This window comes from Panulirus ornatus, chromosome 2 (genome assembly GCF_036320965.1).
Source record: "Panulirus ornatus isolate Po-2019 chromosome 2, ASM3632096v1, whole genome shotgun sequence".
Lineage (NCBI taxonomy): Eukaryota > Metazoa > Arthropoda > Malacostraca > Decapoda > Palinuridae > Panulirus > Panulirus ornatus.
The window spans coordinates 90,655,608-90,682,745 of NC_092225.1; the positions used below are offsets into that span (position 1 = coordinate 90,655,608).

Genomic DNA, 27,138 nt, shown 5'->3' on the forward strand with positions numbered 1-27,138 from the left:
AGAGAGAGAGAGAGAGAGAGAGAGGGGGGAGGATTTCCAGCCTCCCGCTCCCTTCCCTTTTAGTCGCCTTCTACGACACGCAGGGAATACGTGGGAAGTATTCTTTCTCCCCTATCCCCAGGGAATATATATATATATATATATATATATATATATATATATATATATATATATATATATATATTTTTTTTTTTTCATACTATTCGCCATTTCCCGCGATAGCGAGGTAGCGTTAAGAACAGAGGACTGGGCCTTTGAGGGAATATCCTCACCTGGCCCTCGTCTCTGTTCCTTCTTTTGGGGAAAAAAAAAAAACGAGAGGGGAGGATTTCCAGCCCCCCGCTCCCTTCCCTTTTAGTCGCCTTCTGCGACACGCAGGGAATACGTGGGAAGTATTCTTTCTCCCCTATCCCCTATATATATATATGCAGAGGAGGGTGGATGTGCTGGAAGTGAGATGTTTGAGGACAATATGTGGTGTGAGGTGGTTTGATTGAGTAAGTAATGAAAGGGTAAGAGAGATGTGTGGTAATAAAAAGAGTGTGGTTGAGAGAGCAGAAGAGGGTGTTTTGAAATGGTTTGGTCACATAGAGAGAATGAGTGAGGTAAGATTGACCAAGAGGATATATGTGTCAGAGGTGGAGTGAACGAGGAGAAGTGGGAGACCAAAGTGGAGGTGGAAAGATGGAGTGAAAAAGATTTTGAGTGATCAGGGCCTGAACACGCAGGAGGGTGAAAAGCGTGCAAGGAATAGAGTTAATTGGAACGATGTGGTATACTGGGGTCGACGTGCTGTCAGTGGATCGAACCAGGGCATGTGAAGCATCTGGGGTAAACCATGGACAGTTTTGTGGGACCTGGATGTGAAAAGGGAGCAGTGGTTTTGGTGCATTATACACGACAGCTCGAGACTGTGAACGAATGTGGCCTTTGTTGTTTTTTCCTAGCGCTACCTCACGCACATGTGAGGGGAAGGGGTTTTCATTTCTTGTGTGGCGGAGTGATGGCGGGAATGAATAAGGGCAGACAGTATGAATTAATTACATTTGTATATATGTATACATTGAGATGTATAGGTATGTATATGTCCGTGTGTTGATGTGTATGTATATACATGTGTATGTGGGTGGGTAGGGCCATCCTTTCGTCTGTTTCCTTGCGCTACCTCGCTAACGCAGGATACAGCAACAAAGTATAATAAATGATAAATAATCGAAGCAGAAGTGAATCATAGGGTGGGGGAGGGGGCGAAAGTTCTGGGAGTGTTGAAGAATGTGTGGAAGTCCAGAACATTATCTTGGAAAGCAAAAATGGGTATGTGTGAAGGAATAGTGGTTCCAACATTGATATATGGTTGCAAGGCATGGGCTATAGATAGAGCTGTGCAGAGGAGGGGGGATGTGCTGGAAATGAGATGTTTGAGGACAATATGTGGTGTGAGGTGGTTTGATCGAGTAGGTAATGAAAGGGTAAGAGAGATGTGTGGTAATAAAAAGAGTGTGGTTGAGAGAGCAGAAGAGGGTGTTTCGAAATGGTTTGGTCACATGGAGAGAATGAGTGAGGAAAGATTGACCAAGAGGATATATGTGTCAGAGGTGGAAGGAACGAGAAGTGGGAGACCAAATTGGAGGTGGAAAGATGGAATGAAAAAGATTTTGAGTGATCGGGGCCTGAACACACAGGAGGGTGAAAGATGTGCAAGGAATAGAGTGAATTGGAAAGATGTGGTATACTGGGGTCGACATGCTGTCAATGGATTGAACCAGGGCATGTGAAGCGTCTGGGGTAAACCATGGAAAGTTCTGTGGGGCTTGGTTTGGAAAGGGAGCTGTGGTTTCGGGCATTATACATGACAGCTAGAGACTGAATGTGAACAAATGTGGCCTTTGTTGTCTATTCCTAGCGCTACCTCGCGCACATGTGGGGGAAGGGGGTTGTTATTTCATGCGTGGCAGGGTGGTGACGGGAATGAATAAGGCCAGACTATTAATAATTATGTACATATGTATATATGTCTGTGTGTGTGGTGTGTATATATATATATATATATATGTATACACAGAGAAGGGGGCCAAGTGAGGATATTCCCTCAAAGGCTCAGTCCTCTGTTCTTAATGCTACCTCGCTAATGCAGGAAATGGCGAATAGTATGAAAAAAAAAATCATCGAGATGTGTAGGTATGTATATGTGCGTGTGTGGAAGTGTATGTATATACTTGTGTATGTGGGTGGGCAGGGTCATTCTTTTGTCTGTTTCCTTGCACTACCTCGCTAATGCGGGAGACAGCGACAAAGTATAATAAATGATAATAAATATGTATGATATAGAGAAGAGAGATTACTTCCCATGTATTCCCCATGTGTCGTAGAAGGCGACTAAAGGGGGGCAGGAGTGGGGGCTAGACTGTGTTGTTGATTGGTTGGTAAGGATATTCAGTGTATGTATGGACCATGGTGAAGTGCCTGAGGATTGGCAGAATGCATGCATTTGTGCCATTGTACAATGGCAAAGGGGTTAATGGTGAGTGTTCGAACTACAGAGGCATGTGTTTGTTGAGTTCTCCTGGGAAATTATATGGGAGGGTATTGATTGAGAGGGTGAATGCATGTATAGAGCATCAGACTGGGGAAGAGCAGTGTGGTTTCTGAAGTGATAGAGAATGTGTGGATCAGGTTTTTGCTTAGAAGAATGTATGTGAGAAATACTTAGAAAAACAGATAGATTTGTGTGTAGCATTTATAGATTTGGAGAAGGCATGTGATAGGATTGATAGAGGTGCTTTGTGGAAGGTATTGAGTGTATATGGTGTGGGAGGCAAGTTGCTAGAAGCAGTGAAAAATTTTCACCAAGGATTTAAGGTATGTGTACAAGTAGGAAGAGAGGAGAGTGATTGGTTCCCAGTGAAGGTTGGTTTGCAGTAGGGGTGTGTGATGTCCCCATTGTTGTTTAATTTCTTTATGAATGGGGTGGTTAGGGAGGTCAATACAAGAGATTTGGAGAAAGGGGCGAGTATGGACTGTTGGGAATAAGAGGGCTTGGGAAGTGAGTCAGTTGTTGTTTGCTATGATACAGCTCTAGTGGCTAATTCGTGTGAGAAACTGCAGAAGTTGATGACTGAGTTTGGAAAAGTGTGTGAAAGGAGAAAGTTAAGAGTAAATGTGATCAAGAGCAAGGTTATTAGGTTCAGTAGGGTTGAAGGACAAGTTGATTGGGATGTAAGTTTGAATGGAGTAGAATTGAAGGAAGTGAAGTGTTTTAGATATCTGGGAGTGGACTTAGCAATGAATGGAACCATGGAAGCAGAAGTGAGTCACAGGGTGGAGAGGGGGCAAAGGTTGTGGGAGCAATTAAGAATGTGTGAAAGGAAATTACGTTATCTCGGAGAGCAAAAATGGGTATGTTTGAAGGAATAGTAGTTTCAACAATATTATATGGTTGCAATGCATGGGCTATAGATAGGGTTGTACGGAGGAGGGTGGGTGTGTTAGAAATGAAATGTTTGAGGACAGTATGTGGTGTGAGGTGGTTTGATCGAGTAAGTAATGAAAGGGTAGGAGATATGTGTAGAAATAAAAAGAGTGTGGTTGAGAGAGCAGAAGAGGGTGTGTTGAATGGTTTGGTCATATGGAAAGAATGAGTGAGGAAAGAGTGTGGGGGGAACAAGGGGGAGTGGGAGACAAAATTGGAGGTGGAAGGATGGAGTGAAAAAGATTTTGAGCGATCAGGGCCTGAACATACAGGAGGGTGAGAGGCGTGCAAGGAATAGAGTGAATTGGAATGATGTTATACCGGGGTCGAAATGCTGTCAGTGGACTGAACCAGATTCTTAGTGAATGTCAGTTTGCAGCAGGAGTGTGTGATGTCTCCATGGTTGTTTAATTTGTTTATGGATGTGGTGGTTAGGGAGGTGAATCCAAGAGTTTTAGAGAGAGGGGCATGTATGCAGTCTGTTGTGGATGAGAGGGCTTGGGAAGGGAGTCAGTTGTTGTTTGCTGATGATACAGCGCTGGTGGCTGATTCGGGTGAGAAACTGCAGAATTTGGTGACTTGAGTTTGGTAAAGCTTGTGAAAGAAGAAAGCTGAGAGTAAATGTGAATAAGAGCAAGTTTATTAGGTTCAGTAGGGTCGAAGGACAAGTTAATTGAGAGGTAAGCTTGAATGGAGAAAAACTGGAGAAAGTGAGTGTTTTAGATATCTGGGAGTGGATTTAGCTGTGGATGGAACCATGGAAGCGGAAGTGAGTCACAGGGTGGAGGAGGGGGCAAAGGTTCTGGGAGCATTGAAGAATGTGTGGAAGGCGAAAACGTTATCTTGAAGCAAAAATGGGTATGTTTGAAGGAATAGTGATTCCAACAATGTTATATGGTTGCAAAGCATTGTGTGGAGGAGGGTGGATGTGTTGGAAATGAAATGTTTGAGGACATTTTGCGGTGTGAGGTGGTTTGATCGAGTAAGTAATGAAAGGGTAAGAGATATGTGTGGTAATAAAAAGTGTGGTTGAGAGAACAGAAGAGGGGGTACTGAAATGGTTTGGTCACATGGAGAGAATGAGTGAGGAAAGACTGACAAGGAGGATGTATGTGTCAGAGGTGGAGGGAATGAGGAGAAGTGGGAGACCAGACTAGAGTTGAAAGGATGGAGTGAAAAAGATTTTGAGCGATCGTTGACTGAACATACAGGAGGGTGAAAGGTTTGCAGGGAATATAGTGAGTTGGAACAATGTGGTATACCGGGGTCGACGTGCTTTCAATGGATTGAACTAGGGCATGTGAAACGTCTGGGGTAAACCATGGAAAGTTCTGTGAGGGCTGGATGTGGAAAGGGAGCTGTGGTGTTGATGCATTATACATGACAGCTAGAGACTGAGTGTGAACGAATGTGGCCTTTATTGTCTTTTCCTAGTGCTACCTCGCTCACATGCAGGGGGGGAGTATTTCATGTGTGGCGGGGTGGCGACGGGAATGAATAAGGGCAGACAGTATGAATTATGTACATATATGTATATGTTTGTGTGTGTATATATATATGTGTATACGTTGAGATGTATAGGTATGTATACGAGCGTGTGTGGACGTGTATGTATATACATGTGTATGTGGGTGGGTTGGGCCATTCTTTCGTCTGTTTCCTTGCGCTACCTCGCTAACATGGGAGACAGCGATAAAGTATAATAATAAGATAAATATACCTGAGGTATATTTTTTATTGACCAATCTATATGGGTGAATGAACAGCTGGGTTAACTTTAGATTGACTGCCACATCCTATGCGCTCGACCCTGGGCTGCCCTTGAACGCATCATGGTCAGAAATTTTGACAGCTACACCATGGAAGTGAATTAATGTTTTTATTTGGACATGTTTATCGACTTATTTTGTCATTTTCTTTAGAAATTATTCCTTGGTTAGATTCCAAGAAATGTAACTGGCTGATATACATGAGTTTTAGTTGGAGAAATAAGTTAACTTCAAAAAATTTTGCATAGAGTTGCAGTTTCCTGGAATACAACCCTGACATTGACTGGGGCCCACTTTTATTGTTTTGGATGAAGCTCTTGTCAGCCGTCTTGTGTGTTACAGATCCTATTGCTTGGAACCATTTCATGTCTGTAGCTGATGTTTCCTTTAGTGTGTGTGTAGAGATCCGCTGCATGAGGATAGACCATTATGGCAACTTCTTTACAGAGCTGTGGAATTCTTGTCCATTACAAAGCTGTGGCATTCTCGTCCATCTTTTGTCTTTCTGTTTTCACCTTAAAGAGTCAAGTCTGCAAACTCTTGAGGATCTAAGCTCATTTTCACTTTTATTATCTTTCATCTGAGATGGCCATGAGTTGGGCATGCATTTACTTATGCCATATCAGCCATTGTCTATGTGCCACTGTTATCTTTTGCATTTCATGCATTCTTGAACAGATTTTGATAACTATGATAAGGAATTCATTAAATTAGCCAGCTGAAATTTGAAGGTAAAACTTAAACAGAAATTATGATTTGTTATATTCAGTGCTATTAGTAATCATATTCAACTTTTTTTTCCAGAATTTCATTCGTCCCTTCCGGGAGCACCACATTGATCCAACTTCCATCACCCGTCATGACTTCATAGAAACCAATGGAGATAACTTTATGCTTACTATCCCTGGCCTGATGTATATGACTTGGAATTTCTGCTCCAGGAGTAATGAACAGATTCAGGCCAATTACTATTGGTTTGCTTATCTTTACCTTCTGGCCATATTTGTGGCATTAACCAATCAGGTAAAAATTATATTCTTTTTAGTGCTTTTTCAAGTAGTTATTATTTAAATGCTGATGCCTGTAAGGTACAGCAACCCTTTCCATCTATGTAATACATATTCTGTACATATATTCTTATTCATACTTGTTTGTCATTTCCCATGTAGGGAGGTAATGTCAGGAACAGACAAATAATGGCCTCCTTTGCTCGCTTCCAATCTCGAAGTTGTCATTTATAATGGCACCAAAGCCTGAGCCTCCTGAACATAGCTAAGCTCCACACACCTTTTTATGTTTTGCCCTGACTGCTTCATATACCCTGGTTCATCTTATTGACAGCATGTCTACCCTTGTATACCAAATCACTACAATTTGCGCTGCCCCTACATACATACCTGATGTCCTGCTGCGTGTTCAGGCCCTGATCACTCAAAGTATCTTCCAGTCTGTCCTGTCTTATCTTCAGTCTCCCCTCTCCTTGTTCCCTCCACTTTTGACATGTATATTTTCTTAGTCAGCTCTCCACACTCATCCTTTCCAGATTTCCAAACCAATTCAGCACACCCTCTTGAGTTCTCTCAACCATATTTTTCATGATACTATACCTGTTTCTTTTCCTGTCATCTCTTACTCAATTATCCCTCCTCATACTTCACATTTCCTCAGACATTTAATTTCTATGCCTCTCAACAGTACAACACAGTAGGACTACCATACCAATAAATGACCATCATTGCAAGTACAGATAGTGACTTCTCTTTCTACACATTCCCTAATGCACTTAGGACTGTAGCCCCTCACTCATCCAATGGCGTACTTCATAGGTATACTTAAATTGTACTTTATATGCTTAATATGGTATGTTCTATGGTTGTTCTATCTGTACATCTCAAAGATTTTTTCAATGTCTGTCATCGGTTTGTTTTAAAAACTTTTAAGGATGTGCTCAGATCATCCTTTGGTCTTCACGCTCCCAAAGGGGCAGATTTAAAGCCTTTAAGCCTTTCCTTGTAATGCAGCTTTCTTAATTCAGGTACCTTCTTTGCTGTTCTCCCCTGAACCTTCTTTATTAGCTCTTAATAATGATAGTAATCATGGTGATAATGATTGGTTTATTAAGTTAGGCAGCAGTTCTGCAGAAAATGCACGGTTGAGATATGACAGAGCTGGAAGGTCACAGTGATAACTAGTTAACTGTACATAAAAGCGTAAGATTAAGATAGAGCTAGATATTTCCTTTCTTTGGAGAAGCACATAAATAAGGTACATCTGCATAGTCACATTGGCAGATATGCTTGAAGTTTTACAGATTGAATATTATGGTTTACACATCATCCTTTGGGTAATAATTAGTTGAACATTAGATGATATATGGTTAAATGTTGATCGACTTACAGTAATATAATTGTTGACTTATTCTGTTTCCTTCCTTAGCTTTGCACGTGTTCATAGACTATTTATTACTCACATTGATAGGTATACGACTGTACTTGTAGCTGTCTCTGCAAGCTCTGATTGGTATGAGTTGATTGTGGTGATGGACAGCAGTCCTTGGCATGGGATGTTAAGGAGAAGGTCTTATTGATCGGGATTTGCCAGCAGTGAGTTGCTGGTGTTGGTCAGAGGGAGTTGACAAGTTCATTGAGATAAGGGTCTCTTGGAAGGTGATGTAAGATGGGTCCAGGATGATTCTGCATGCTCTTTTTATGCTCTTTCCAGTTTACATAAGAAAGACAGGAGGCCTGATTAGCCCAAGACTGGGTTGTCTTGAAAAAACTTAAGTTGACAAGAAAAGTAATTCTTCTCAACAGTTTTTTAAGCTATCACCAACTCCCAGCTGCTGCACATTGGCCTACTAGTGTCTCTGTTACTGCTGTCATTTATACAGTTTATGTCTAGCATTTTTCTCAGAGTATACTTGAATTTATAAGATATTTTCTAAACGACTCTTGAAGGTATCGATGGCCTTAGCATTGACTACGTCTAATGGTAAATTATTCTAGTTCTCAACAGACCAGTAGGAAACAAAGCTTTTCTGGTAACCGTCTTTTCTTGTATTTCAAAAAGATGTTAGTGATTTACTTTATTGAACTTGTTCAGAATTTTGAACACTTGTATTGAGTCGCCGCAAAGTCTTCATTTTTTAAGGGAGAAGAGATCTGATTTCTAAGAGATGGGATCAGTTTTGTTGCGCATCTTTGTACTTGCTCTAATTTTTCCTCATCTTTTTTATAGTTTGGGGACCAAAACAGGACTGCATATCTTACAGATTATAAAGTGTGAGAATTATTTCTTGCGTCTTGTAATCTATGTTCTTAGCCATGAAATCTAATATTTGGTCCCCTTTTTACTTGCTGCTTGACACACTTTTAATGTATTTCAGATTGTTGCTAATGACAACTCCAAGGTCCTTTTCGTCACTTACTTTAGTTAGAGAGTTTCCTAATAGTTTTGTTGTTGTAGTGTATATTCTTGTCCCCAAAGTGCATAGCTCTACACTTGTCTGACCACTCTGCTAGTAAGTTAAGATTCTTTGAATCATTTCGCAATCCCGCCTGTTTACAGCTCTACCTCCTAGTTTAGTATCATCAGCAAATTTGGAGATCTTTGTCATGAGACTGAGTTCTAGGTCATTAATGTATATTATGAAAAGAATAGCTTAGGACTGACTTGTGGCAAACTACTCGTTACATCTAGCCAATCTGAGGCTTTGCCATTTAAAACAACATGCTGCTTTCTTCTGGTAAGCCAGTCTCTGGTCCACTTATACAAAATTCTTCACTGATTCTGTTTCCTTTAAGTTTATGTAAAAGTCTTGAGATATTTTATTGAAAGCCTTTTGGAAATCTAAATGTTTTACATCAGACGGTAATTTTTGTCCCATTTCTGATAAATAACATTAAACCATTCCGCAAATTCATCAGGCAGGATCTTCCATTGCAGAAACTGCATTGATTGCCCAATATAATTTTGTGTTCTAGAAATGGGACAATTTTATCTTGTATTATTTTTCCATCATTTTACCTTATACTGACATAAGGCTAATTGGGCAATAGTTCAAGGCACACTTTCTTTCTCCATTTTTATATATAGGAGTAACATTTGCTAGTTTCCTGTCAGTTGGCACCTGACTATCCAATAAAGATTTGTTAGTTGTTTTTGTTATGGGGTATATCAGCTGTCTTCTGACCCTTTAATAATTGTGGAGCTAGGCTATCTGGGCCATTGATTTGTTAGGATTTAATTGTTCCAGGTATTTAAGTACTTCAGAGCTCTTTATTTCTCTAACCTCCAACTCTTCTTTTCATTGGTTGTGGTTTTCAAGATGTTTCTACAATTGTGAATATTTTTATTTTTATATTTATTTATTTTGCTTTGTCGCTGTCTCCCGCGTTTGCGAGGTAGCGCAAGGAAACAGACGAAAGAAATGGCCCAACCCACCCCCATACACATGTATATACATACACGTCCACACGCAAATATACATACCTATACATCTCAATGTACACATATATATACACACACAGACACATACATATATACCCATGCACACAAGTCACACTGTCTGCCTTTATTCATTCCCATCGCCACCTCGCCACACATGGAATACCATCTCCCCCCCCCCCCCATGTGTGCGAGGTAGCGCTAGGAAAAGACAACAAAGGCCCCATTCGTTCACACTCGGTCTCTAGCTGTCATGCAATAATGCCCGAAACCACGGCTCCCTTTCCACATCCATGCCCCACATAACTTTCCATGGTTTACACCAGACGCTTCACATGCCCTGATTCAATCCACTGACAGCACGTCAACCCCAGTATACCACATCGATCCAATTCACTCTATTCCTTGCCCGCCTTTCACCCTCCTGCATGTTCAGGCCCCGATCACTCAAAATCTTTTTCACTCCATCTTTCCACCTCCATTTTGGTCTCCCACTTCTCCTCGTTCCCTCCACCTCCGACACATATATCCTCTTGGTCAATCTTTCCTCACTCATTCTCTCCATGTGCCCAAACCATTTCAAAACACCCTCTTCTGCTCTCTCAACCACGCTCTTTTTATTTCCACACATCTCTCTTACCCTTACATTACTTACTCGATCAAACCACCTCACACCACACATTGTCCTCAAACATCTCATTTCCAGCACATCCACCCTCCTGCGCACAACTCTATCCATAGCCCACGCCTCGCAACCATACAACATTGTTGGAACCACTATTCCTTCAAACATACCCATTTTTGCTTTTGGAGATAATGTTCTCGACTTCCACACATTCTTCAAGGCTCCCAGGATTTTTGCCCCCTCCCCCACCCTATGATTCACTTCTGCTTCCATGGTTCCATCCACTGCCAGATCCACTCCCAGATATCTAAAACACTTTACTTCCTCCAGTTTTGCTCCATTCAAACTTACCTCCCAATTGACTTGACCCTCAACCCTACTGTACCTAATAACCTTGCTCTTATTCACATTTACTCTTAACTTTCTTCTTTCACACACTTTACCAAACTCAGTCACCAGCTTCTGCAGTTTCTCACATGAATCAGCCACCAGCACTGTATCATCAGCGAACAACAACTGACTCACTTCCCAAGCTCTCTCATCCACAACAGACTTCATACTTGCCCCTCTTTCCAAAACTCTTGCATTCACCTCCCTAACAACCCCATCCATAAACAAATTAAACAACCATGGAGACATCACACACCCCTGCCGCAAACCTACATTCACTGAGAACCAATCACTTTCCTCTCTTCCTACACGTACACATGCCTTACATCCTTGATAAAAACTTTTTACTGCTTCTAAACACTTGCCTCCCACACCATATATTCTTAATACCTTCCACAGAGCATCTCTATCAACTCTATCATATGCCTTCTCCAGATCCATAAATGCTACATACAAATCCATTTGCTTTTCTAAGTATTTCTCACATACATTCTTCAAAGCAAACACCTGATCCACACATCCTCTACCACTTCTGAAACCACACTGCTCTTCCCCAATCTGATGCTCTGTACATGCCTTCACCCTCTCAATCAATACCCTCCCATATAATTTACCATGAATACTCAACATACTTATACCTCTGTAATTTGAGCTATCACTCTTATCCCCTTTGCCTTTGTACAATGGCACCATGCACGCATTCCTCCAATCCTCAGGCACCTCACCATGAGTCATGCATACATTAAATAACCTTTCCAACCAGTCAACAATACAGTCACCCCTTTTTGTGAATATGGAGTTACAATAATTATTTAGTATGGTCGCCATTTCCCTTTTGTCAGGAGTTAATGTGTCATGTTTGTTTCGTAATGGTCCTGTTCCTTCTTTTACAGTCTTTGTCTTATTTATTTGAAGAATTCCTTATGATTATTCTTAACTTTCAAGGAAATTCTTTTTTCTTCCTTGTATTTACTCTGTCTTATGACCTTCCTACATTCCCTGGATTTTGATTAATTCTTTGTGATTTTCATCATTTCCCATTGTTTTGAATTCCTTATATGTTTTCTTCTTTTGGCGAATTAGTCCAATTCTCTTCATCCATGATTGTGATTTTCATCAGTTCCCATTGATTTGAATTTCTTATATGTTTTCTTCTTTTGGAGAATTAGTCCTGTTCTCTTCTTCCATGATGGTTTTGAAATATTACAAGTTCTTTTTGTAATTTGTGAAATTTGTTTATTTTCAGTCTCGAGTAATGTTATTTTTATTATTTGTTTATTTTGCTCTGTCGCTGTCTCCCGTGTTAGCGAGGTAGCGCAAGGAAATAGACGAAAGAATGGCCCAACCCGCCCACATACGCATGTATATACATACACGTCCACACACGCAAAATATACATACCTATACATCTCAATGTACACATATATATACACACACAGACATATACATATATACACATGTACATAATTCATACTGTCTGCCTTTATTTGTTCCCATCGCCACCTCGCCACACATGGAATAACATCCCCTTCCCCCCTCATGTGCGCACGGCAGCGCCAGGAAAAGACAACAAAGGCCCCATTCGCTCACACTCAGTCTCCAGCTGTCATGCAATAATGCCCGAAACCACAGCTCCCTTTCCACATCCAGGCCCCACAGAACTTTCCATGGTTTACCCCAGACGCTTCACATGCCCTGATTCAATCCATTGACAGCACGTCGACCCCGGTATACCACATCGATCCAATTCACTCTATTCCTTGCCCGCCTTTCACCCTCCTGCATGTTCAGGCCCCGATCACTCAAAATCTTTTTCACTCCATCTTTCCATCTCCAATTTGGTCTCCCACTTCTCCTCGTTCCCTCCACCTCCAACACATATATCCTCTTGGTCAATCTTTCCTCACTCATTCTCTCCATGTGACCAGACCATTTCAAAACACCCTCTTCTGCTCTCTCAACCACACTCTTTTTATTTCCACACATCTCTCTTACCCTTACATTACTTATTCGATCAAGCCACCTCACACCACATATGTCCCTCCATAATTTGTTGCTGTCTCCAGCTTAGAAAGGGTTTAGCAAAAGGGAAAAACTGTTGAAAGAAGGGCCCCGCCCACACACATACTAAATTTTTTATATAAAAAATCCCCCACACATCCCACATATTTTTCCTTTATACATTTCAAATTTGTATACAAAATTATACTTATATAAACATGAAATTTATTCATACTGCTGCCTTATCCATTCCAGTCGCCACCCCCACACGTAAAATTGAACCTCCCCCCCCCCACACACATGCGAGGTTGCACGGGGGAAAAGAAAAAAAAGGGCCCACATTCTTTTTCACCTGGGTTCTTTAGCTTTTTTATTTTGTAATGCACCGAAACCACGCCCCCCTTTTCCACATCCAGGCCCCCAAAATTTTCCCATGGGTAACCCCAGATGCTTCACATGTCCTGGTTCAACCCATTGACAGCAGTCGCCCCCGGTATCCCACTTTGCCCCAATTCACTTATTACTTCAAGCCTTTCCCCTTTCCCTGTATGTTCAGGCCCTATCACTCAAAATCTTTTTCACCCCATCCTTCCACCCCCAATTTACCCCTCTTCTGCTCTTCAACCACACCCTTTTTTTTACCACCCATCTCTCTTACCCTTTGATTACTTTTTCAGTTTAAACCACCTCACACCACCCTGTTTTTCCTTTAAACATTTCATTTCCAACACATCCCTCTCCTTGCACAACCCTAAACTTTAGCCCAGCTTCGCAGCCATATTTCCCTTTTTTTTGGGAAAACTGTTCTTTCAGGGAAAACCCATTTTTTTCTCTCCGAGATAGCCTTCTCACCTTCCCCAATTCTTCCACTTTTTTTTGCTGTGTGAAAATCAAGAAGTGTTGTCCAGTTTGGGTTTGCAAATTTCATGTCTGAAAGCTTTCAAAATTTGTTGTTGAAAATTTTGGGGTCAAATTTTTTTGTTGTCATTTAATCTAAATTGATCACTAATTTTAAACAAACTTTTTGATCCTGGTTTTTCACACTTTCGCCCGCTTCACAGTTGGTCCTTCTGTAAGGGAGGAGGACCACCTGGAGAGGATAAGTGAGCTTAGGTAGAATGAAGATGTTTAGAATTCCTGGCTTAGGTAATGGAATGCCTAGGGATCTCAGTATTAGAAGAGGGAGGATGGTGGGGTGAAGTTTGATGATTTTTGATGACATGACCCTTCCAGTTTAACTGTCATCTATGTGGGGCACCAAGAAATTTGAAGACTGACTGCCCCGAGGGCTTTAAAGGGCCCCGTGTGATGTCAAGGGGCAGATGTTGTCTCCGGTCAGGTAGATGTTGAGCTTTCCCGTGTTGGTTTTGATTGGGTGGTACTGTCGTTGTCCTTTGTCCACTCCTGAAGGTTGCTGGGTTTAAAATTCTGAAAAGGGGACGAAGGGCAAAAGGGGAGTTGTTTTTGATAGTGATGCCAAAGTTTTAAGTTGTCAACATTCTTCCACTGGTGGTGTGTGTTTCCCCAGGGTGGCGTGATAAAGGCACATATTGTCCTCAAACATCTCATTTCCAGCACATCCACCCTCCTGCGCACAACTCTATCCATAGCCCACGCCATGCAACCATACAACATTGTTGGAACCACTATTCCTTCAAACATACCCATTTTTGCTTTCCAAGATAATGTTCTCGACTTCCACACATTCTTCAAGGCTCCCGGGATTTTTGCCCCCTCCCCCACCCAATGATTTAATGTTATTTTATTTTGTAATATAATTTGTTGCTGTCTCCAGCGTTAGCAAGGTAGCACAAGGAAACTGATGAAAGAATGGCCCGTCCACACACATACTCATGTATATACATAAATGCCCACACATGCACATATACATACCTATACATTTCAAATGTATACATACATATACATATATACACATGTACATATTCATACATGCTGCCTTCATCCATTCCAGTCGCCACCCCGCCACACGTGAAATGACACCTCCCTCCCCCCACACACATGCGAGGTTGCACTAGGAAAAGACAACAAAGGCCACATTCGTTCACACTCGGTCTTTAGCTGTTATGTGTAATGCACCGAAACCACAGCTCCCTTTCCACATCCAGGCCCCACAAAACTTTCCATGGGTAACCCCAGATGCTTCACATGTCCTGGTTCAATCCATTGACAGCATGTCGACCCTGGTATACCACATTGTTCCAATTCACTCTATTACTTGCAAGCCTTTCACCTTCCTGTATGTTCAGGCCCTGATCACTCAAAATCTTTTTCACTCCATCCTTCCACCTCCAATTTACACCCTCTTCTGCTCTCTCAACCACACTTTTTATTACCACCCATCTCTCTTACCCTTTGATTACTTACTCAGTCAAACCACCTCACACCACATGTTGTCCTCAAACATTTCATTTCCAACACATCCACTCTCCTTCGCACAACCCTATCTATAGCCCATGCTTCGCAGCCATATAACATTGTTGGGACTACTGTTCTTTCAGACATACCCATTTTTGCTCTCCGAGATAGCATTCTCACCTTCCCCACATTCTTCCACATTTCTTCTGCTGTGTGAACATCAAGAAGTGTTGTCCAGTTGGTATTGCAAATTTCATGTCTGATGCTTTCAAAATTTGCTTGCTTGTAATTTGGGATCAAATGTTTGTTGTCATTTAATCTAAATTGATCACTAATTTAATCAAACTGTGATCGCTGTTTGACACACTTTCGCCTGCTTCACAGTTGGTCCTTCTGTAAGGGAGGAGGACCATTCCTGGAGAGGCATAAGTGAGCTTAGGTAGAATGAAGATGTTATAGACATTCCTGAGCTTAGGTAATGGAATGCCTAGTGATCTCAGTCATTAGAAGAGGGAGAGATGGTGTGCTGAAGATTTGATGATATTGATGACATGACCCTTCCAGTTTAACTGTCATCTATAGTGACACCAAGAAATTTGAAGACTGACTGCCCAGAGGACATCAGGGCCTAGTGTGATGTCAAGGGGCAGCATGTTGTCTCCGGTCAGGTAGATGTTGAGCTTCTCTGTGTTGGTGTGATTGATGGTACTGTCGTTGTCCTTTGTCCACTCCTGAAGGTTGCTGTTAATATTCTGAAGGGCACTGAGGTCAGGAGAGTTGTTGTTGATAGTGATGCCAAAGTTGAAGTTGTCAACATTCTTCCACTGGTGGTGTGTGTCCCTCAGGGTGTCGCTGATAAGGGCTAGCAAGCGAAAGGGCCTTATCTTGGTGTCCTGTGAGACACTGCAAGTGAGGGATAGTAATGGAGTGGTGTCCTGTGGGACACTGCAGCAAGGGTTAGTAATTGGGAGGTATGCTCTGGGACTCTGCAAGCAGAAGTTAGTAATGGGGAGGTGATCCCCGCCAGAGCAGATCTGCCATCTTGGTATCACTTGGTCAGGAAGTAATCCAGCCAGGAGATGAGCTACCTCCATAGTTTAAGGTCAGTGATGATACAGTTGATCACGTTGAAAGACTTAATGAGATCCATGAAGTTGAGTGCCCCTGAGCTCTTGTGCCTCTCCATGTTGTGATTGGTGAAATCTAAGAGGCTGTCAAAGCTGTGAGTGATGGAGGAGGACTTTATATTTCCGATCTGCTGAGAGTGTACTGAATCAGCAGTGTCAGCATCGGCTCTGTCAAGCTCAAAACTATTATGAAATAGACTGGGGATTAGAATGATGTCAGCGGGCTTAAAATGTTCAGAGACTATGGGTTTGTGGAATGACTTGTGCTATCTTTCAAACTGCATGGCATTTAGACTATTTGAGGAAAGCATTGATTATGGCATTTAGCAGTGAAGCAAATTTATGGACAAATTCTGTGTTTAGCTTCAAGGTCTTTGAATGTGGTTGAGCATTTGGTTTTAATGTGCACTTTTAGGTGTGGTGACCAAACTTGGAAAATGTATTTTAGTTTTGGCTTGTGTATTTAAACATCTTACTGAATATTTCTTCAAACATGAACTTGTAAGCAATTCTGATATTTGCTAGCAGACATTTGGTATCCTTGACTTTACTCCTAATGTAGGACCCTGGCAACAGGTTAGGGACAATGTTAACTCCTGAGTCTTTCTCTTACACAGATTCCAGCAGCTTAATTTACATTAGATGATTATATTGAGGCCATTTACTATGACTGTTTCTTGTTACTTTTCATTTACTTGGGTTGAACTTCATTAACCTTGTATCAGACCAACTTTTTCGTATGTCAAGGTCCTCTTTTAAGTTGATACAATTATCCACACTTATCACTTCCCTCATGACATTTGTATGACTTGCAAACATTTTTGTGGAGGGAAGAGTCCATTGCAAACATTTTTGTGGAGGGAAGAGTCCATAACTTTTGGCAAGTCACTTAGATCAAGAAGAGTATTAGTCCCAGAACAGAACCATGTGATACATGACTGCTTAACTTGACACATTTTGACATGGCTTCTTTGGCATGATTCCTTTGTTCTTTTCCATTGGAGATGTCTTCGTCTGATTCCTACCTGGTGATCCAGCTTCTTAATCAGCCTTCTATGAATTTGCTGTCAACTGCTTCCTGACAGTCCACATACAAACAATCCACCCAGCCTTCCCTTTTTCGAAAACAGAGCTCACTCATGCAAATCTATGAGGTTGTATAGAACCTCTTTTCCCTAAAACCTTGCTGTCTCTCATTTTGGCAATTTTGCCTTTGTAGAAAGTCTTTCCTATAACCTTACAGACTACAGTCATTCGTGAAAACGGTCTGTAACTCTGTGCCTGTTCTTGGTTTCATTTCTTAAAGGTGGATTTGACATTTGCCCTTTTCCACTCTCTTGACGTTTTGCATTTTTTCATTGACATCTTGAGCAGTATTTCAAGAGGTTTTTCTGGTGTATCTGCACAAATAAAATTTCTTCAGAAGCATGAGCCTTGTATGGGTAAGACCTCTAGATGTCTCACTGTTAGATGTAGTCTGTAGGAACTTTAGGTTGGAGTCTCTGAAAACACTGCACTAGAGTTGCCCTCTACTAGTGGACTGTTAAGGGTGAGGTATTAAAGGCAAAGAAGTGGCACTTGAAGTTCACCAGTTATGGCGACTTCTTCCATGGCCACCGTCTTGAGGGATTTCCTGAAGGGAACAGTCATCAGAGAAATAGGTAGGAAGATTGATCAATGATTTTTGAATAATCCTCACCATTCCAGCTTACTGGTTTTGGGGCCTTAGTGTCTTTCACTGTGAATTCACTTGTGAATTTGCTTTTCATCTCCTCACATGCTCCTACATCAACCTCTATGATTCTTCTTTCAGAATCCTGTATCTTGATTAACTGCTCTTTAACAGATAATGTACTGCAAATTAATTTATGGAAAAGTTTTGGATCTTCTGCCTTTTCCACAGTATTCTTTGTTGAAGTTTCCTTGCTCCTTCTTTCTTTTCATGCTGTACTCATTCCTTTCTCTCTTATACCAAACAAATGCTGGCTGATAGGACTGTTACCTTTATCTTTGGCACTGCACATCTCACAAGGCCATCCCATTAACGAATATGGCCATTTTTGTCTGTTTTCGTTGCACTTCCTGTGGGACAGGTAGTGTCAAAAATAGATGAAGGCAAACAAATATGAATACGCACATGTATATATATGCATATGTCTGTGTATATATATTTATTTATATAGGGAATAGGTGAGAAGGAATACTTCCCACGCATTCCCCACATGTCATAGAAGGCCACTAAAGGGGACGGGAGTGGGGGCTAGAAAACCTCCCCTCCTTGGGAAACAGAAGGAGTCATGCGGGGAGTGCTCATCCTCCTCAAAGGCTCAGATTGGGGTGTCTAAATGTGTGTGGATGTAACCAAGATGAGAAAAAAGGAGAGATGGGTAATATGTTTGAGGAAAGGAACCTGGATGTTTTGGCTCTGAGTGAAACGAAGCTCAAGTGTAAAGGGGAAGAGTGGTTTGGGAATGTCTTGTGAGTAAAGTCAGGGGTTGGTGAGAGGACAAGAGCAAAGGAAGGAGTAGCACTACTCCTGAAGCAGGAGTTGTGGGAGTATGTGAAAGAGTGTAAGAAAGTAAACTCTAGATTGCTATGGGCAAAACTGAAAGTGGATGGAGAGAGGAGTGATTATTGGTGCCTATACACCTGGGCATGAGAAGAAAGATCATGAGAGGCAAGTGATTTGGGAGCACCTGAGTGAGTGTGTTAGCAGCTTTGATGCACAAGACCAGGTTATAGTGATGGGTGATTTGAATGCAAAGGTGAGTAATGTGGCAGTTGAGGGTATAATTGGTGTAAATAGGGTGTTCAGTATTGTAAATGGAAATGGTGAAGAGCTTATAGATTTTTTTTTTTTTTTTTTATACTTTGTCGCTGTCTCCCGCGTTTGCGAGGTAGCGCAAGGAAACAGACGAAAGAAATGGCCCAACCCCCCCCCATACACATGTATATACATACGTCCACACACGCAAATATACATACCTACACAGCTTTCCATGGTTTACCCCAGACGCTTCACATGCCTTGATTCAATCCACTGACAGCACGTCAACCCCGGTATACCACATCGATCCAATTCACTCTATTCCTTGCCCTCCTTTCACCCTCCTGCATGTTCAGGCCCCGATCACACAAAATCTTTTTCACTCCATCTTTCCACCTCCAATTTGGTCTCCCTCTTCTCCTTGCTCCCTCCACCTCCGACACATATATCCTCTTGGTCAATCTTTCCTCACTCATCCTCTCCATGTGCCCAAACCACTTCAAAACACCCTCTTCTGCTCTCTCAACCACGCTCTTTTTATTTCCACACATCTCTCTTACCCTTACGGTACTCACTCGATCAAACCACCTTGGTGATTGGGAATACCTGGCTTAAAAAGAAAGATATACATACGTTTACGTATGTTAGTAGGAAAGATGGCCAGAGAGCATTATTGGATTACATGTTAATTGATAGGCATGTGAAAGAGAGACTTTTGGATGTAAATGTGCTGAGAGGTGTGGAGGCGAAGGTGAAGATTTGTAGAGGTTTTCAGAAAAGAAGAGAGAATGTTGGGATGAAGAAAGTGGTGAGAGTAAGTGAGCTTTGAAAGACTTGTGTGAGGAAGTACCAGGAGAATTGAGTGCAGAATGGCAAAAGGTGAGAGCAAAGGGTGTAAGGGGAGTGGGAGAGGAATGGGATGTATTTAGAGAAGCAGTGGCACCTTGTGCAGAAGATGCCTGTGGCAAGAGAAAGGTGGGAGGTGGACTGATTAGAAAGGGTAGTGAGTGGTGGAATGAAGAATAAGATTGTTAGTGAAAGAGAAGAGAGAGGGATTAGGACAATTTTTGCTGGGAAATAGTGCAGATGACTGGGAGATGTATAAAAGAAAGAAGCAGGAGGTCAAGAGAAAGGTGCAAGAGGTGAAAAAGAGGGCAAATGAGTGTTGGGATGAGAGAGTATTGTTAAATTATAGGGAGAATGAAAAGATATTTTGGAAGGAGGTAAATAAGTGCATAAGACAAGAGAACAAATGGGAACATCAGTGAAGGGGGCTAATGTGGAGGTAATAAGAGGTAGTGGTGAAGTGAGTATTTTGAAGGTTTGTTGAATGTGTTTGATGATAGAGTGGGAGATATAGGGTGTTTTGGTCGAGGTGGTGTGCGAAGTGAGAGGGTCAGGGAGAATGATTTAGTAAACAGATAGTGAAAGCTTTGCAGAAGACGAAAGCCAGCAAGGCAATGGGTTTGGATGGTATTGCAGTGGAATTTATTATAAAAGGGGGTGCAAGGAATAGAGTGAATTGGAACGATTTGGTATACCAGGGTCGACGTGCTGTCAATGGATTGAACCAGGGCATGTGAAGCGTCTGGGGTAGACCATGGAAAGTTTTGTGGGGCCTGGATGTGGGAAGGTAGCTGTAGTTTCGGTGCATTATACATGACAGCTAGAGACTGAGTATGAACGAATGTGGCCTTTATAGTCTTTTCCTACCTCGCGCACATGCGGGGGGAGGAGGTTGTCATTTCATGTGTGGCGGGATGGCAACGGAAATGAATAAGGGCAGACAATATGAATTATGTACATGTGTATATATGTATATGTCTGTGTGTGTATATATATGTGTACGTTGAGATGTATTGGTATGTATATGTGTGTGTGCGGATGTGTATGTATATACATGTGTGTGTGGGTGGGATGGGCCATTCTTTTGTCTGTTTTCTTGTGCTACCTTGCTAACACAGGAGACAGCGACAAAGTATAGTAATAATAATAAAAAAGAAAATGATTTATTATACTTAGTCACTGTCTTCCGCATAAGCAAGGTACTGCAAGGAAACAGACGAAAGAATGGCCCACCCCACCCACATACACATGTATATATATATAAATGCCCACACACGCACATATACATACCTGTACATTTCAAAATATACATACACAGACATATACATATATGCACATGTACATATTCATACTTGCTGCCTTCATGCATTCCCGTCGCCATCCCACCACCCTGGGGATAGGGGAGAAAGAATACTTCCCACTTATTCCCTGCTTGTCGTAAAAGGTGACTAAAAGGGGAGGGGGTGGGAGGCTGGAAATCCTCCTCTTCCTGGGGACAGAGAAGAAAGAATACTTGAAACATACCCGTTCTCGCTCTCCAAGACAACGTTCTCACCTTCCACACATTCTTCAACGCTCCCAGAAACTTCACCCCCTCCCCCACCCTGACTTGCTTCCACTTCCATGGTTCCATCTGCTACTAAGGTCTCACCCAGATATCTAAAACACTTCACCCCCTCTAGCTTTTCTCCATTCATACCCACCTCCCAACTAACTTGTCCCTCAACCTCACACACCTCACCAAACTGTCACCAAACCCTGCAGTTTCTCAGCTGAATCAGCCACCAGCACTGTATCATCAGTGAACAACAACTGACTCACTTCCCAAGTCCTCTATCCACAACAGACTGCATACTTGCCCCTCTTTCCAAAACTCTCGCATTCACCTCCCTAACCGCCCTATCCATAAACAAATTAAACAGCCATGGAGACATCACACATCCCTGCCACAAACTGACATTCACTGGGATCCAACCACTTTCCTCTCTTCCTACTCGTACACATGCCTTACGACCTTGGTAAAAACTTTTCACTGCTTATAGCAACTTACTTCTCACACCATATACTCTTAAAACCTCCCACAAAGCATCTCCATCAACCCTGTCATATGCCTTCTCCAGATCCGTAAGTGCTACATGCAAATCCATTTGTTTTTCTAAGTATTTCTCACGTACATTCTTCAAAGCAAACACCTGAAGCACATATCCTCTACCACTTCTGAAACCACTCTGCTCCTCCCCAATCTGATGCTCTGTACATACCTTTACCCTCTCAATCAATACCCTCCCATATAATTTTCCAGAGATACTCTACAAACTTTTCTTTCTTTTCTTTTAAACTATTCGCCATTTCCCACGTTAGCGAGGTAGCGTTAAGAACAGAGGACTGGGCCTTTTTTGGAATATCCTCACCTGGCCCCCTCTGTTCCTTCTTTTGGAAAATTAAAAAAAAACGAGAGGGGAGGATTTCCAGCCCCCCGCTCCCTCCCCTTTTAGTCACCTTCTACGACACGCAGGGAATACGTGGGAAGTATTCTTAATCCCCTATCCCCAGGGATAACCCTACAAACTTATGCCTCTGTAATTTGAACACTCGCCTTTATCTCCTTTGCCATTGTACATTGGCACTATGCATGCATTATGCCAATCCTCAGGCACTTCACCATGATCCATACATGAGAATATCCTTACCAACCAATCTACAACACAGTCACCCTCTTTTTTGATATATTTCACTGCAGTTCCATCCAAACCTGCCGCCTTGCCAGCTTTTATCTTCTGCAAAACTTTCACTACCTCTTCTTTGTCTACCAAACCATTCTGCCTGACCCTTCTCACTTCACACACCACCCAAACCAATACACCTTACATCTGCCACTCTCTCATCAAACACATTCAATAAACCTTCAAAACACACACTCCATCTCCTTCTCACTTCATTACTGCTTGTTATTACCTCCCCATTAGCCCCCTTCACTGATGTTCCCATTTGTTCTCTTGCCTTACGCACGTTATTTACCTCCTTCCAAAACATATTTTTATAAACCTGGAATTTAATGATACCCTCTCACCCCAACTCTCATTTGCCCCCTTTTTCACTTCTTGCACCTTTCTCTTGACCTCCTGCTGCTTTCTTTTATACATCTCCCAGTCATTTGCACTACTTCCTTGCTATAATCATCCAAATGCCTCTCTCTTCTCTTTCACTAACAACCGTACCTCTTCATCCCACAACTCACTACCCTTTCTAATCTGCCCACCTCCCACCTTTCTCATGCCAAATGCATCTTTTGCACAAGCCATCACTACTTCCCTAGATTCATCGCATTCCTCCCTAGCTTGAGCCAGGTACTCATTTATCCACCAACCCATACGTGTAGATTAACAGCTAGGTTGATTGTGGACCGACTACTGCAACCAGGATTCGGACCTGGATGGCTTGTAAATGTGTCACGGTCAGGAACGCTAACTGCTGCAACATGGGAGTCTGGAAATGCTTCATTTCATCCATGCCTCACACAAGTCTTCATATTCAGGGGTGCATTTACACACACCCATGCATACTTCACAGTTCCAATACTTTAATCCAAACTATTCTTGATCCATTCCATCCATGCTATATAACATTGTAGCCTCCCGTCCTCTATGTCAGAGCACAATTGCAAATTCTTTTTTTTCCATGTCCATGATAATATTCATTCATTTCTATCTGTACCACTCCATCATTCATTATTTCCATGGAACTTGAATAAAGGAGACAGTTTGTTAGATGTTTAGAAATATTCATTCAGATAAATAAGATTCAGTTTGAAACCTGAAATCTAAGGAGAAGATATGGATTAGTGTAAATTATCATTAATTTATATTTTATATTCAGGAAATCTAATTAGTTAACTTCTCTTACAGATCCATAAATGGTCTCATACATACTTTGGCCTTCCACGTTGGGTCACCATATTGCAGGTCAGTGTAATATAACTTTCTGCTAATTTTTAATGGTATAGGTTACTTCTGTTATCAATGTTAATGTTTCTTTTGTTGAAGTCTTGTCCTCTGAGGTGGAATCCTGTGCATTGCAGTTTCACCTTGGGTCTCTATACAAATGTTGTCTTCATTGAAAGCGAGGAAGTTGCTTGAAATTTGAGTATTGTTCTTCTTTATTTTCATATTGAATGAGATATTATGTTTAAGCTTTTTCTGTGCGATTGGTGAAAGAGCATGGACATATGAAGAACATACTCAAATTTTGATGTACATATGCATTACATTTTCCTTAGGGATAGGGGAGAAAGAATACTGCCCACAAATTCCCTGCGTGTCGTAGAGGGCGACTTAAAGGGGTTGGAGTGGGGGACTAGAAATCCTCCCCTCCTGTTTTCCTTTTCCAAAAGAAGGAACAGAGATGAGGGCCTAGTGAGGATTTTTACCTCTAAGTCTCAGCCATCTGTTCTAGATGCTACCTCGCTGATGTGGGAAATGGTGAATATGTATGAAAAAAAATGCATTACAGTATTATGCATGTATGTGTGTTGTACTGTTGCACTTATTGCTAAGATGAGATGGGTGAGATAGGTAGTATGTTTGAGAAGAGGAACTTGGATATTCTAAATCTTAGTGAAACACAGGAATGAAATGGTTTAGGAATGTCTTAGAGGTAAATTAAGAGGTTAGTTGAAGGGTGAGAGCTTAAGAAGGGGCAGTACTGCTGCTAAAGGAGATGTGGGAAGGTGTGAAAGAGTGTAAGAAAGTGAACCCCATACATATGGGTAAAAATGAAAGATTACATGAAGTGGGTGATTGCTTGTGCCCAGAAATGAGAGGGCTAAGGAAGAGAGGCAAGTATTGTGGTAGGAGCTGAGTGAGTGTGTCAGTAGTCTTAATGCATGGGACCGAGTGTAAGTGGTAGATGACTTGAGTGCGAGAGCGGGTAATGTGGCAATGGAGGTTATAGTTGACAGACATGGGGTACATGGTGCTGAATGACAGTGGTGAACAACTTGCAGTTATGTGCTGAAAAAGGACTGGTGATTTGGAGTACATGGTTTAAAAAGAGACTGTCATAAGTATAAAAGAGTAAGTAGGAAAGATGGTAAGGGAGTATTATTGGATTATGTACTAACTGACAGGCATGCAAAGAAGAGACTTGGATGTGAATGTGCAGAGAGGGGTGGCTGGCAGGATTTCAGACCATTACTAAGACGCAAGGATGGAGGTTTGTAGAGGCCTTAGAAAAAGAGGAAATGATTTGGGAGGAAAGAGGGTGGTGATAGTCAGTGAACTTGGAAAAGAGGCTTATGAGTAGAGATATCAGGAGCTACTGATTCTAGTAGAATGGCATAAGTCGAGCATAAATGAAGCTATGGGAGTGGAGGTATTTAAGGAAGCACTGTTTATGTGTACAAGAGAAGTGTGTGGCATGCAGTAGGTGGAAGTAAGATAGGTGAGAAAGGGTAATAAATTTTGGGATGAGGAAGTTAAGCTACTAGTGAAAGAGAAAAGAGAAATGTATGGGTGTTATTTGCCGAGAAGGAATGTAGGTGACTGGGAGATGCACAAGAGAAAGTGGTATAAGATGAAGAGGAAGGTACAGGTGCTGAAAAAGAGTGCAAATGATAGATGGGATGGATCAGGTTGATTGTGTTTAAATATTGGTAAAATCAGGCTATTAGTCCATGAGGAAGTTAAATGACAGCTTTAACAATGGGTTACCAGGCACACTTCCTAGAAGTCTAATAATAAGTGATACCATCCTCCCCAGAGGCACTGCCTTTGCCCCTGTTAAGGGCTGCATCAAGTTCAAACTCTGTAAATAGCTCATCACATTCATTGTGATACTTGTTTAGCATGAATTGGGTAAGACCTCTTTCTTTAGATTTGTTGTATAAAACATCCCTAGTCTTAGATGGCAGCATGTTATAGCTAGAATTATGAGCCCATTTCTTGATTACTTCATTAGCCTTTTGCAGCTGGTTGGGATGAAATACTTGTTTGTTATTCTTTCCAGTGATTCCAGTGTAGGTAGTAGTTGGTAGGTAGCCAGTGATCAGGAAGATATATTACCAGCACTACCTGCCTGATTATTGGGAGGATTAGTGATGGCTGTGTAGTGTGCCAGCACATCAGTGGTTGTCAAGTTGCACTTCTCTGACCCAGGTAACTCTTTGCTTTCTGCCTCTGCCGTATGTGGACCACTGACATTCAGTCCACAAACATACAATCTCTCCTTGTCATACACCACACTTGACAACTCTTAACCAACATCGTTCATTCTTTGTAACTCAAGATTTTCTTGCGGTGAGCACCATGCACTAGCCCTGCCTTTTGGCAAAGTGTTAAGAGCATTAGATGGAAGTAGTAGGTAAGAATACTCAAGCTGGAGCAAAGGCAGAAACATTCAGAAGTAATTGGTAGGAACATTAGGCAGGAGCATAAGGTAAAAGTAGACTGTAGGAACATTTAGTAGGAGCCTGTGCAGACACTGTGATAGAGTTGCCCTCTGCCAGTGGCCTGTTAAGGGTGAGACACTAAAGGCTAAGAAGTGGCACTGAGTTCACTAGTTATGGAGGCTGTTGCCGGGGCCACCCCCTTGAGGGAGTTCCAGTAGGGAACAAGCTTCAAGGATATGAATAGAAGTATTGATAAACTTCAGGGAGAAAAAGAAAATGTTTTAGGAGGAGGTTGATAAGGGCAGAAAAAGGTGAACAAATAGGTACATCAGTGAAGAAGGCAAATGAGGAAGTGGTAACAGAGAGAAATGAGGTGAAGAGGAGCTGGAATGAGTACCTTGAAAGCTTGTTAAATGTGTTCAGTGACAGGATAGTGGATGAGAGATGTTTTGGACTTGGTGGTATGCGAATTGAGAGAATCATGGAAAGAGGATTGGTGAAAAGAGAAGAGGTGGTAAAAGCCTTGCATGAGATGAAATGTGGTGAAGCAGCTGAAATGGATTAGACTGCAGTTGAATTTCATATGAAAGGTTGTGATTATGTTGTTAATTGGTTATTAGGAGTGCCTTTCTACTGAGTGTAGAATGACAAAAGGTGAGCATAAATGAAGTTAGGGGAGTGGGTAAAGCAGATAGGTATTTAGGGAAGCAGTGCCTTTGTGTGTAAGTGTGTAGCATGCAGTAAATGGGAGTTGGATAGGTGAGAAATGGTAGTGATTAGTGACATGAGGATGTTGAGCTGCTTGTGAAAGAGAAGAGAGAGGTGTTTTGGTCTTTTTTCTGGGGAGGAGTGCAGATGACTGGGAAATGTACAAGAGAAAGTGACATAAGGTCAAGAGGAAGGTGCAGGTGCTGTAAAAGGGTTGGTTTGGATAAGT

The 27,138-nt window shown here is 41.8% G+C and overlaps 1 protein-coding gene across 1 annotated transcript in view; it reads left to right on the forward strand.

The window, feature by feature from the left end:
• Kua (Plasmanylethanolamine desaturase Kua) overlaps positions 1-27,138 on the forward strand; it is a 65,296-nt gene that overhangs the window by 10,745 nt on the left and 27,413 nt on the right. Inside the window, exons 3-4 of the mRNA XM_071679509.1 lie at positions 6,043-6,261; positions 23,722-23,778. Coding sequence (XP_071535610.1) covers positions 6,043-6,261; positions 23,722-23,778 — 276 coding nt within the window. The remainder of the gene's footprint in view (positions 1-6,042; positions 6,262-23,721; positions 23,779-27,138) is intronic.